Raw genomic sequence first — 14,222 nt, 5'->3', positions numbered from 1 at the left:
CAGACCTATTAAGAGTTTACAGTTGGACCATCTGGATTTTCCCTGTTTTCTTGTACTTTACCTACCTTTCTATGAGGCTTTTAATTAGTAATGAAATGGCAAAAAGCAGGCCAGAGGGCAAAAGCAGGCAGGTAATTCCAAACAGCTTCCTCAGCTGTTGATTAAATATTTCCATTTAAAAATGGAAGCCACATCCATGATGCTTTAACAAAGCATTATAGACCAAAACTAAATGTGTAAAATGATTTGAGTTCCATGAGGAGTTTGCATGCCATTAGTATTTAGAGCAGTTTTAGATATCTAAGTGAAAATATGTTAGTTCAGGTTAAGGCATTTCTGGGAAAATAAGTTTCCTTGATATAAGATGTAATTATAAATTATAAATATACACGTATGTAAAAACTACATATCACTTTGCTAAGGAAAGATGCAAAACATAAAAGCACACCATGAGACTTTAGAGAGATTATTAATTGTAATGATTAATGCATAAAGCATTACACAAAGCCAGTGCATTCATAAGCGTGGAGCTTGTGCCTTTTTTTTTTTTTTTGTCTTAAGAATGGCAAAATAATTCATTACTCAAATATTTACCTTTGATACTTGAACTTTTGGAACTACTAACTGCTCCTTTAAATCGTTTCCAATCATTCATTATGAAAAAAAAGGGGGACAATAAAAAAAAACACCAGGAATTATTTGAAAAGTTCACACACATATTTTTCCTTCTACTTTCAAAAAAGGTTCGTTGGCAAAGAAACCTTCACACTGGCACCAACGACATGGAAGACATTTCCTTGTTTTAGTATGAACGACACACCCCTAAAAGACAGCCCTGTCATTTCAAACATATAAGACTTATCTCCTTGGTGATGATGACAGGTGCCACAACCCCCCTTCCCTTCAGTTTTTCACTATGAGGAAAAGCCAGTTCCTACAATGCAATTAACACTTTCTTGGAAAAGCAGAAAAGAGGGGGAACGTATTTCTTCTTAAAGCAACTGTATGCCCTGCTCCTCAGATGTTCCAGGATTCTTTTTTTCCCCCCAAAGTACCACAGAATAAGAATGAACTTACCACCTTCAGGTGAGGTAGACAGTAAACTAAAATGGCTCCAAGTTTGCGGATGCGGCCATAAGGGAGAGCCGTGTTACAATGTGTGCTGTGCTAAGGACTGTGAACGTAAATTCCCTAGATTACCTCACTATGTGTTTTATTTTTATTTTATTTCTTTACTCTACGTCTGAGAAAACCTTGCATCACTCTGGTGGTAGGATAAGCACCTTGTATTTTCATGGCAACTTAAACGAAAAAGGCTGCTGCTAACAAGTAGCTTCCAAGGCAAGATTTTAGTCCCCTGTGGATCCAGTGTGAGTGGGAATGTCCATCTTATGCAGTCGCTTCTATCCCCACAACTGGCAATATTTTACTGATCATGATGAACTCAGCTGTCACCTGGCTTAGCCTCCTCCCTCCTGAACAATTCCGCAAAAACAAGTTACCCCTGCAATTACAATCGAGGGCATGGACCTCTCCCTCATGACCCCAGAATTGCACCAGCGTGATTCCTAAGAGCTGGCTTTACGATCCAGGCTTTGGTCTGGCCATTTAAAGGTACAGATACTTTCAACAGAAGGACACCACAGAAGCACAGGAGATGGAAGGAGTGTTCCTGGTAGGAGGCCCAAGAAGAACTGCTGTGCATGAAGCAGCACCAGAACAGGTGTGAGCTGGATTAAGCCACTGCTCAAGTATAAGTTATCAGGGAGGGGGTCATATATGTCCTGTTCACCACAGAATCCCCGCTTGTTTAGCATTCAGATGTCACAAAATAAAGAGTCACTGAATGAATGCACCTGTTCAATAAATTCCAAAAAAAGTTTGTTCAGGTTTTTCCATAAGATGCTACTGAAAAACCCAAATGAACTCTTTGGCCAACCCAATATATTAGTGACTAAATAAGGAAGTGGAATGCATCTACTGTTTCGGGTGGGGCAAAGTAAGTGGACTGGAAAAAATGAGACGTCCCCAAATCCCTGAGACTGCTTGGTTTTGTTTTTAGATTATGTAGCAAGAATAATATTCAGCATTGGGACAGCATCTGAAAAGTAAAGAGTGCCTTGTAAATGCTCTAAATCCTTCCTGTCCAGATAGAAATGGCTGTTTGAATAGGGTATTTTATAAAGTTTATAAAGTATGACCTGATAATATCTGAGGCTGGTCGCTAAGCATAGCACATACCTGGAATCCAAATCAACTCAACTCTCTTCACTGCCCCAGAAGAGCCAATAGGTTGGACGTTCAAGGCCCAATTATTATTATTGTTGTTATCATTATTTTTAATGTCAATCTCTATGAATTCTGGCTAATTGTACCTGAAAAGTGCTTTGTGAGTTAACCATTGTGGGATATATAATCTTGCCAATATTTTCCAAATGTGTGTTATATACCTTAAAATGGTTATCTGGGCCTTAATACAGAAAATGAGATGACTTAAAATTATAACCTTGGTTTAAGAGGATAAAATTAATCAGTATTTCTGACAATTTCTCACCTGCTGAGACATTCATTCTTCCTAACCATAGTCCACAGCCAGAAGATGAAGGTGCAGGACAAGTCAGGAATGAGGAGGAGAATGACAGAGAAAGGGGAAAAGATACAAGATCAAAAAGGATGACAAAGGGACAGGGAAAATAAACATCTTCCAACATGCAGTCATTGACCGTGTTAGTAACAATACCAGCTGGACAAGGTAAGATATTCACGTTTTTAGATTAAATTTGAGTTTATAGAGACAAATTCAAGAAGTTAACAAAACAAAAACAAGCTTCTGATACATGCACACAGTCAAAAATGATTCGTTAGAGGAAAAAAAAATCTTTCACACATGTTCAACTAGAAAACAGGGAGAATAAAAACAAGATTATATCTATAAAACAATTCTTTTTCCCAAGAAGACATTAACAAATAGTTTTTAAGACTTAAGGTTTGTAAAATGCCATTCAATGATTTGAAGCACAGTCCATCAAACTTTATAACAAGTCAGTCTTTTAATGCCCTACATTTCTGTCACCCAGCCACATAAGAATCATTTATTCTAGCCAGCAATTTAGGCTGTTCTTCACTCTTTACTAAGTCTCAAGGCTTAAATGGAATGAATAGGTAGGAGACTCCTAAATCCTTCCATCCTCTCCCATAGCCTGCCGCCTGCCTTATTTATACCTGGCCTTTATAAAGGGGAAACATCAGATTTTACACTTAGCCTATACACATCACAAGGCCCACTCTTTTCTTTAACTAGATCCTCCTGAGTCTTACAAAATGGTGCTTCCGAAGCACTCGTGTTTCCTGCGTGGTCTGACCTTGCAATAAAAAAATCAAAACAAAGAGGGTCATGCAGCTGCCGGTGAATGAACAGCAGCTGCACGCAGCATTGTGCTTCTAGCAAATGTGCAACAATTTTCCTCTAATGTGTAAAAAGGAATAATCATTAGACTAAAAGTCCACCATTGTACAGTTTTAAATCTGATCATTTCTTAAAGATGACAGTGACCTTTCACTAATTGCTGGAAACAAAAACACCACACAGGGAGGTTGTCATACCTTTCTTGGACTTTCCTGCATTGAACAGAAGATAAAAGGACAAAGATTTCATTCATTCTAAAGCTTACAAAGGAACAGTTCACAAGTTGTACAAAAGCCAATAACCATTACAACCTTAGGATCTGAGTCCCTGGACTCTTTGCTTTAAACTCTGCTCTCAGAGATCTTTGTTTGCATGATTCACGCTGTCAGGTCTATTACAAAAGTGCTTATTGAAGGAAGGCTTATACTTACACCATTGTCCTTGATGTATCCATTATGAATAAGCAGCAAAAAAAATAGTTCATTTAAGTTAATTTGTGTAAGTCATAAAAATGATAAGATCTATTTAATTTGAGTTAATGAAAAATGTGCGAGGTCTGATTTTTTCAAAACCATGGACTTTTACTTGGTGTTTGCTATTTTAATGGAGCCAACAATTAGTAGTGAAACAATTCCAAATGAAATTATGATTCATCCTTCCTGGTCCTTGTGGACCACCTGTATGGGCTTAGTAGAAAATCCTGCCAATTTTATGGTCCATTGTAGCTCTAAAAACTGCAGTCCCTGACCCTTCCTCTTCTGGGCGGGGAAGCCAAAGGTGGCAGGCTGGCCTCACAAGATACATCACATCCTCTTGGATCAGCACACATATGAGGCTTCTCTATTTCCTCAGAAGCTGTCTCATCATCACCACATGAAACACTTTAAGAGGAACACCACTCAGAGCTGCAGCGGGGAAAGACAGGCTGCAGACTTCTGGGATGTACAAAAGACCCAACAGTGAAGAACAGGAGCACAAAAGACAGGTCAAAGACAATAGATTTTGTAGAGGGTACTTAATGTGACCTAAGGGAATTGGCCTAGTTCTTCTTCATGGACCTAACATGGGGATTCCCATTATTTGGGGGGAACACAGATGAGAAAAATAGAGATCAAACATCCCTCCAGTTTCACCATATTCTCACAAGAAGCCTCTTACACAGTATTGTTTACAGGTTTGTTTGGTATAAAGGACTAGTTTTTCTTACTCTCTATCTTAAGGCAAAAACTCTCAACATAAAGTATGGTGCTGTGGCCAGTCCAAACTTTGATGCCTTCAGCCAGTGGGAAAAATACATTTAAAGAGAAGTCTATAAATATCACAGAGAAATGCATCAACGGAAAACAGACTTGACCCACAAGCGAACAGTGATTAATGAGAGCCAAAATATACTCATTCATGTTTATTATTTATATACCATAAGATATATTTTTAGTTTATTAAGAAATTATGATAAAATAAAAGAGAAGTTCAATCAGATGTATTTTATTCAAAGGTTAACACTGTAAACCTCTCATATTATAAACCACTTTTATGAACACCATAGCTTCTATTAACTCTTTTTATTTTTTTTTTGCGGTACGCGGGCCTCTCACTGTTGTGGCCTCTCCCGTTGTGGAGCACAGGCTCTGGACGCGCAGGCTCAGCGGCCATGGCTCACGGGCCCAGCCGCTCCACGGCATGTGGGATCTTCCCGGACTGGGGCATGAACCCGTGTCCCCTGCTTCGGCAGGCGGACTCTCAACCACTGCGCCACCAGGGAAGCCCTCTATTAACTCTTAAATCACGCTGGTAATAATATGAAATCCTCATTCAAGTGATATATATATAGCTCACTTATCCACACACATATACACATTATGTATACATGCATATATATACACCAATATATAAACATATTTCTAATGGTACTAGTGATTATTCCCTGGTGACATTAGCAAAGAGGCCGAGCAGTCAGAATTGCCTCTAAGCTGGCTTAGAGGGAAGGGTTTCAATCCCACTAATGAACACATTGAGAGGCCAGACGCTCATCACTCTGTCAGCATCCCCATTCACATCCCGGGCATACATCCATCACTGCATTTACCACATTTTATTAAAAGCATCTGTTTTGTTTTTCTCTTCCTCATGAGACTCTAGGCATTTCAAGGGCAAAGATCATGTAATTTATTTGTATTTTTGCTGTCTAGCACCATGCCTGCTCAAAAGTTAGGGCTAATATAAGTTGACCTAAACTACCATGTTAACACAATAAATCTAACCTGCACGAGAAGCTCACCTCTGGAACTGCCTTACAGTATTTTCTTCTAGCCCCACAAAGACTACTTGAGAATCCCATTAGAAATGCAACATATTATTACAAAGAAACAGAACATGCTGAGAGTCCAAGTCTACCTGAAACCTAACAACCACACAGAATAAAACCTCAACCCGGGCTTCCCTGGTGGCGTAGTGGTTGAGAGTCCGCCTGCCGATTCAGGGGACATGGGTTCGTGCCCCAGTCCAGGAAGATCCCACATGCCGCCGAGCGGCTGGGCCCGTGAGCCATGGCCGCTGAGCCTGCGCGTCCGGAGCCTGTGCTCCGCAACGGGAGAGGCCACAACAGTGAGAGGTCCGCGTACCGCAACAAAAAAAAAGAAAAAAAAAAGCTCAACCCACTTTAAAAGGCCTAAGGGAAGTCTGTCCTGGGCCACTAGTGCTCTGTGTCAGCTCAATGAGTCTTTAGCACGTGTTCAAAAGGGTGGCTCAGCCACAAACCAGGGGAGTGATTTGACTTGGTTAAGTACCTTGGTAATCTCTCAGGGGTCTCTTTTTTCCTTCTCCCAATCAAATGGGAAGGTTAGTAATTCTCTGTGGGCCTTTCTGATTGGAGAAGTCTACTGAATTTATAAAGTACAATGGGTATGTACCAGCCAAATGTGCATATAGGAAAACTTATCTCAGTACAACAATAAGGAAGTATACATATATATATATCCCTCCCCTAAGTGGACACATTAAGAGTAAAGTTGACTGAATCACTTTGCTGTACAGCAGAAATTAACACAGCATTGTAAATCAACTATGCTTCAATAAAATTAAAAAAAAAATAAAAAGAGTAAAGTTGAGGACTTAGGTTGATCCCCTCCCTAACGTTCCCCAACTCTGTTTGGTCTCCCTCTCCCTGAGGAATTCTAATGCTTGACAAAGGACATGACACTGGGCTTAAAAGGTACCTACCTCTGAGCATCCTCCGAGATTCTGAGTCTTTGGTCATGGTTGCCAGCGAGTGGGGGAGCACACTGCCACAGCTGTTGCTCTGTCCCAGGGGCAGGTGGCCCTGTGAGAAACAGGAGGAAAAACTCAGACAAACTGCAGGCCCAATGGTCCTTCTGGACACGGTCACATCGCTGATTCCTAGCTCCTATCTAAGCGCAGAAGGCAGCGAAGGTAGGTCTTTGCACCCCGTGTGTTGATGCTAGATGGTAAAGGCCAGTCGCTGTCCCTCCCCAGGAGCTCCACAGAAGTCTCAACATCACAGCCATTCCTCCAGTGGCAGCAGTTCCAAAAGTGAAGACAGAGAGGGAAAACACTGTCCAAAACCACCTTAGAGAACAACTCGAAGTCCTTCATGCGCGAGGAGCAGATGCAGGGACAAGAACGCATGCACATCATGCACAAGGACAGAGGAGATCTACACACGTTACAAGGGCACCAATTTCCATCTGCTCCAGGTGATCGAGTGGGCTGAAAACTGGAGACACCTAATAGTAACTATCCCGGTGGTTTTAGCACACTTTCAAAATAGCAAATTCCTTGGAACACCAGTTTATAAAATAGATGAAAACAAAGTGATTAAGGACAAGGGAAGGACTCCAAAGTCTGTCCCACTCAAAATCTCCTTCTCACTTGCCCTTCCCCTCTTCCTGCCATGGCCCCTCGGTAAGGCAGGAGAACAGGCGTGAGGGCAACTCAGGCATCAGACCACATGGATCCACATTCTAGCTTCAGGGCCAACCAGCTTCAGGTGACCAGGTGGACCAGTCACCTAGCTTCTTTCCACCTCAGTTTTATCCATGTGTACAATGGGGATACTAATTAGTACCTCTACTACCTAGTGTTGTTGGGTTTTACAATGAAACAATTCACGTCAAAGGCTTAGCCCAGTGTCAGGCTCCAAGAAATGGTTTGATAAATATTTTTTGCTATTATTCCTGGAATCCAGAGCTTATGTCCTCCAATTTCCATATCTGGGATACAGCTACGGGAGTGTGTCACGTAAGTGAAGGCTACTCACCACTTGTGTGGTGGTAGAAAATACCCCGGACCAGGTGCTTTGGTCCCAGAGCGTATAATTCCAAATGTCCTCTGAATAGGACAGAAAATGCAATTTAGTTATGACGTCTGCCCAACAAGCAAACTTAATGGTATATTATTCAGCATTTTCTTTAGGGGCCTTTGCATGTCAGTCAACATAAGGACAAAAAGACTCACTGAAGGTGAAGCCCGTGGTTCTCCCCATGTCCTACCTTTGGGGCGGTGCTTCTCCCCATAGTAGCACTGCTGAAATGAGGGGATATGGAAGGTGTGGTTTTCTTTCGAGGCAAAGTGTCACTCAGATAGAGGCCTTCTTGGTGCTGTTTTTTCCTTTCTTCCAGACTCCTAAAATGCTTTAAATGCAAATGTAAAGCAGAATAGCAACACTTGACTAACTGAAACAGGTCACTGAAGTAATTAAGAGGTATGTATTCACAAAGAAGCTTTGGAATTTTAACACAGAATTTTAAAAAATTATTCAACTTAGACTTGTATTCACTAAGAAAATTGGGCTAGCATTTGGTAAGGGACATAGACACTCAAAGAATTTATTACTGAACCTAGAAAAATTCAGAAAAATCCACCTGTCATTTCTGTAGTAGTGCCTGCTGCCTTGGAGCCTCAGGACAACTTACAAATTATTATGATGGTTGCCATGTGGATGGCAGAACAGCCAGTGGACAAAGCAAGTAAGCAGTTTCTCCCTTTGTCTGTCTGGACAGTTCTGTGTGATGGCACAGATCCCAGTGTGAGGAGAATAAGAAAAGGGAGAAGGAAGAAATGAAGAGAAAGCATAAACAGGGAAGTGGGTTTAAAGTTAGAATCATATTTCAATCACATAAACACACTCCAAATCCACATAATGTTTCCATATAAGGCATCCTTCTAGATTGAAAAAAGATCTTGGCCAAGGAGCCTCTACAGCAATCCCTCACATTTAAAAATCCTCCTGTTGACTATTTCATTTTTTTTTTTCAGATTCCTAAGGCAAAATTTTTGCCAACTCGAAACTTATCCAAATTTTTCTTGGCCTCCTCCAAAATGTCTTCAATAGTAAATTTATTTCCTAATTAGAGGTTCTTTAGGTTTGATCATTTTTATACTGAACTCAGGCTTTTGAAATATGTAAAAATTAATGCAACTTTGTGTTATCAAACTTACTATCAATCTCCAAACACGCCAATCATGAAGAATATCTGCAATTTAACTTTACAATTATCTGTTTATAGTAGATATTTATTAACCTAAAAGTAGTGAGGAGATATAGTCCTTTAACCAAAGCTAATAGATAGTAAAGGTAGCTGTAAGAAAGGTAAGGGCTGGGCATAGGAAACCAGAGCTCACCTACTTTGCAGGGGGGGTGGGTCTATTGACTGACTCCTTAGGATCTTCTAGGGCCAAATTCACATAAGGATTTGATTATAGTAGAAAGGAGTCTCAAAATAGATTTTTTGAATACCCAAGCATGAGTATGCATAGAATGTATCAAAAGGAGAGCAACACTTTTGGAATAATAAATTATCTATTTTAAAAAGTTGCAATAAAAAACTATTGTTCTATGGACCAAATGCACTGCTTGTGGTGTTATCCTGGACAAGCTACTTACCAATGCTGAGCCTCAGTTCCATGGGATTGTTAGAAGGAAGAAATAAGACATTTGTAAAATGTTGAGGAAATTTTGGCTCATAGCAGAGGAATGATGTCTATTATTATGGTTTCAATAACGTGTGAGGAAAATATTTTGTGTTGACACAGCAACTTTTTACACCATGGATTTTATGGAAATAATTATTATGGTTTTGAAAAATACCTGAAGTAAGTTGCAATATTTTGGTTGAATGGGAACTGAAGCATGAGGATGTGAAACTAGCTCAAACATATCAAAAGCCAGGAGAGGACAATCAAGGTCTCAAACTTTCTAACAATCCCCACACTCTTAGGCCATAATAAATGTCCTTAAAAAAAACAGGAGTATGCATCTTATCTTTTTAAAAAATACCTTTGGAAAAGTTGAAGAAAAGATTTCACATCAGTTAAGTTTGCTGTTAAGGTGAAACTCTAAACACCAGTTCCTAATTACCTGCTGGTCCTGCTGCTGCTGCCTTCTGTGTTTCTTAGCTGGTAGAGGAGGTGGTGTGTCATTTAAAGGAAAAGAATCGACAGATGTAGCCACGACTTCAGGCCAAGGGGCCGATGGAGGTTGAGTGATAGGATGAGGAGAAAGGGTGGAAAGAAACATAAATCCAGAACAGACAGGTGCACTTTGCTTTATAGGAGAAAGAAAAAATATATATGTGTCCATATGAAATGAAAGAATAAGACAAAAAAATGAAATCGATAATCTGATTGTTTTGTTTTCTTATATGTTACTCAAGAAGGCATAAACGATGGGCAGTATCTTTCAATTTAACCTCTTGTTAAGATCCCACACTGTGGGCAACTTGGATACGTAAGAGGTATTTTTTTTTTTTTTTTTTTTTTTGCGGTACGCGGGCCTCTCACTGTTGTGGCCTCTCCCGTTGTGGAGCACAGGCTCTGGACGCGCAGGCTCAGCAGCCATGGCTCACGGGCCCAGCCGCTCCGCGGCATGTGGGATCCTCCCGGACCGGGGCACGAACCCGTGTCCCCTGCATCGGCAGGCGGACTCTCAACCACTGCGCCACCAGGGAAGCCCCCGTAAGAGGTATTTTAATTTACTATTATTTACGCCTCCCCAGATGTTTTAAAGCAGCTTAATATTAAAAAGAAATCCATACTGCAAAACAAAATAGAAGACAAAATCAAACTGGAAAGATGATTCAAACCAACAATTTTAGAAAGGCTTTTTGGTTTCTAAGAAAAGTAGGTTGGGCTAAAGTGCTAAGAGATATATATATATATGTGTGTGTGTGTGTATTTATATAGATGTATAGTTCATTTTTCTGAACTTACTTCTCCTAATACTCTATACTCTGTACCATATATTTCATGGTTTCTAGTATTATCATTGGTACAGCACTACCCCCAAATCAGTCTGTTTTTTTTCATCTCACCGTCACTCTGGCCCTCTGGTCAACCAAACAAATATTTGTCTCACACACCCTTATTTTCAGTTAACCATGGGTTAATTTTTGACATGAGGAAAGCAGTGAATGAATGAAATGGCATGCCAACACACCTCTTTATTTTGTGGCTGGCTCACCAGCACAGCTGTGGTAGGCCCAGTGGCAACAGCATCAGCATCAGCAGGGAACTGAGTGGAAGGGGAGAGATTCGTGGAATTGCCACATGGCTCATTAATTTCATTTACAATGATATAGCCCTAAAAGGAGGAATTCAGAAGTTAAACACAAGGAAAGCAAGAGCTGAGGCATGCGAGAGTATTAATGCTCCAGTACAATGGAGTTAGCTTAGAGCATCACAGCCAGATATCTGTGGTATTATCAGATGTTTCATTAAGGCAATCAACAACTATTAAAATGGATTTATGGTGCTTAATCTTGAAAAATGATATTTCAAACATTAAAAGTAAATTTTCAGATAAAATCAAAATGACTTTATTATAAAAAACCCAATACCTTTGATTTAAATATCCATCCATATCGGCATTCATTCTTTTGACTGAATAGGTTGTCACTACACAGCATTTAAAATCATCACAAGCAAAAATAAATATGAGACATAAAATCGACAGTGCAATCACTCTCTACTTCAAGAACCTTTTCCATAAATCTTTATTTTTAGAGTTTCCCTTCTTCTTCCTGTTTCCTGACAAATTAGAGAGTGAATAAATGTAGACTAAAGGCTACTGGTTTTTGCACTAAGACATTTATAAAGCAGTAATTTATTCGCAATGGAATCTTGCTTTTAGGTGTCTCAACAAAATGAAAATAAAAAGGACACTGTTCTCTTGTGAGCCTTCCTTAGCAAGAGAAACGCGTGTACACATGCGCATACATACACACACACAAATCCCTAAGGTGAAGTTGCAGCTTGAGGATGTTTCAATTTAAGGCAGCTTGCCCAACTCCCAACTCTACCCCTAGAACAGAGAATTTCCAGTTACTTTTAAATTCAATGATTCAGTTCTGGCTTCAGCTTGGAGAAAATACCCATGAATCAAAATTGATGAGAATCAAAACTCCTGAATTTACATTTGAAGAAAAGGCACCTGTAAATTACCATGGAAAGTAATTGTACAGACCATTCATGATTTTCACCACACCAATAAAACAGTATGGGGCTTCCCTGGTGGCACAGTGGTTGAGAGTCCGCCTGCCGATGCAGGGGACACGGGTTCGTGCCCCGGTCCGGGAAGATCCCACATGCCGCGGAGCGGCTGGGCCCGTGAGCCATGGCCGCTGAGCCTGTGCGTCCGGAGCCTGTGCTCCGCAACGGGAGAGGCCACAACAGTGAGAGGCCTGCATACCGCAAAAAAAAAAAAAAAAAATGAAAAAAAGAATAAAGGGTATAAATTAATATCTCTCTCTCTCTTTTTTTTTTTTTTTTGCAGTACGCGGGCCTCTCACTGTTGTGGCCTCTCCCGTTGCGGAGCACAGGCTCCGGACGCGCAGGCTCAGCGGCCATGGCTCACGGGCCCAGCCGCTCCGCGGCATGTGGGATCTTCCCGGACCGGCGCACGAACCCGTGTCCCCTGCATCGGCAGGCGGACTCTCAACCACTGTGCCACCAGGGAAGCCCAATATCTCTCTTTTAAAGTAAATTGAGTTAAATTTAACACTTGGGTTCTTCTATTTGCCTATCAATCATTTCAAACAGTGGCTGCAGGAAAGGCAAGATATTGTTATGTTGGTGAAGCAAAAATTCCAGGCTGCAAGCAAGGTTTTCACTGAGAATTTATAATTCTGACAAAGTGGAGAAAGCCAGAGTTGACTGTTTATAAATTGGAGGTATCAAAATGCTACCGAATTCAGTCTTGCACTTCAGAAAGGGGCAATAGATACTATGTAAAGTTTTATAAGATTAAACTGAAGAAAGGAAGTTGACAACTAGGTTGTCAAATTTATTTTATCTTTGATAATGAATGACAGTGAAGAGTAACAACTTTGAGTTATTCTTTTGCTAAGTTGATAGTAGAATCTTTCAAAACCAAGTTGGCTTCTTTATATGAGTCATAACCATATATCCTAATTAATTGCTTCAAAAATGTATGTCTTTTTCCAAAAGTGGGACTTGTTTAAAAGAGTTGGATATAAATTCATCACACTTTAAAAAAAGAGACAGAATGAGAGTGAGAGAGAGAAAGAAGGAAAGTGGGAGAGAGAGAAACAAAGGGAGAGGAAGGAAGAAAGGAAGGAAGGAAGAAAGGAAGAAAGGAGAAAATCAAAACATCTTCTGAGCCAAGTCTGCTTGACATGGAGGACACACAGCCACTCAACAAACACAAGAGTTGCAGACACACCAATAGAGTCAAAAAGGCAAATTGGATTTTGACAACAGGAGGGCTGCAGAGAATAAGAACAACTCTTGAATAGAAAGGGAAAGATTTTATTCTTCTAAGAGGTGAAGTGACCTTAGAGCTTATCTAATGCATTTGGAAGCCACAAGCCCTTCAAACTCAGTATGTCCAGAGTCAAACCGCATTTCCCTCTCAACTTTATTCTTTCTCCAGTCTTCCCTATCTCAGTAACAGCTACTCACCATCAACCTCATTATTCCAACTGGAATAATGGCAGCATTCCTGACAATATCCTTAATTTACTTCATCCCCACATCCAATCTGTCAACAAGAACTGTCAACTCTGTCTCTGAAGTATTTCTGCATCCAGCTAATTTTCTCCATCTCTCTTCATTTGTTCAAATCCAAGCCACCAGCACCTCCAGCCTATACTATTGCAATTACCACTATATGGGTTTCCCAGCATCTCCTCTTTATAATCCAGTAGAGCAGCCCAGAGTGATCTTTAAACAAATGGACCTCAAATAATGTCACTTCCCTGCTTAAAATCCCTCAGTGGCTTCCCATCCACATAAAATAAACCAAATTTCTTTAACATAACTCACAAGACCCAGCCCCTGCCCACCTCGCTGACAACCTTATTCCACTACACTCCATTCACAACCACTCTTTATGCAGTGAATCTGCCGGAACTGTGTTCTATATAATGGAGAGAAACTACGAAACTGAATGGTCTAAGAAAGTTTTTTGGAAACATTTCAAAAAATGCTTCTGAGGGACATATTATTCACTCCTATTATGTGATGAGCATTTACCTCACACACCTACACACACACACACACACTACTTTCTATGAAGGAATTCCTAACTCTGCTGTCTTTTTAAAGCAGTTTATAAATAAAGAGTTTTTTGTTATTATGAAAAATTTTATGCAGAAGCAAGCTTTTTCTTTAGCTTTTTGGAAAAAAATAAAACTATTTTCTTTCTCAGTCAGGGTTTTAATTTTCCAAATTAGAGTTAAAATATTTCACCATTATAGCAATGTAGCTCTGTAAAAAGATATTTGGGAAAGGGTTGCGATGGAGCCTGGGAAAAGATGGATGTTTGGGATAAAGAGAGTGT

General features: G+C 40.2%; 1 protein-coding gene across 20 annotated transcripts in view; it reads right to left on the bottom strand.

The window, feature by feature from the left end:
- PHLDB2 (pleckstrin homology like domain family B member 2) overlaps positions 1 to 14,222 on the bottom strand; it is a 130,638-nt gene that overhangs the window by 17,320 nt on the left and 99,096 nt on the right. For 8 of the 20 annotated variants that reach the window (XM_060098920.1, XM_060098909.1, XM_060098908.1 and 5 more), the window contains 5 exons: positions 10,860 to 11,003; positions 9,783 to 9,968; positions 7,915 to 8,055; positions 6,626 to 6,725; positions 2,555 to 2,575 (listed from right to left, as the gene is read on the bottom strand). In XM_060098920.1, the coding sequence (XP_059954903.1) occupies positions 2,555 to 2,575; positions 6,626 to 6,725; positions 7,915 to 8,055; positions 9,783 to 9,968; positions 10,860 to 11,003 (592 nt within the window). Of the gene's footprint in view, positions 1 to 541; positions 631 to 2,554; positions 2,576 to 6,625; positions 6,726 to 7,914; positions 8,056 to 9,782; positions 9,969 to 10,859; positions 11,004 to 14,222 lie in introns of those variants that run through there. The other 12 variants (XM_060098922.1, XM_060098925.1, XM_060098915.1 and 9 more) reach the window with 8 other exon arrangements.

Source organism: Mesoplodon densirostris, chromosome 5, assembly GCF_025265405.1.
Source record: "Mesoplodon densirostris isolate mMesDen1 chromosome 5, mMesDen1 primary haplotype, whole genome shotgun sequence".
Classification (NCBI taxonomy): Eukaryota; Metazoa; Chordata; class Mammalia; order Artiodactyla; family Ziphiidae; genus Mesoplodon; species Mesoplodon densirostris.
The sequence above is the reverse complement of the archived record's forward strand: the minus strand, read 5'-3'. Positions and strand labels throughout refer to the sequence as shown.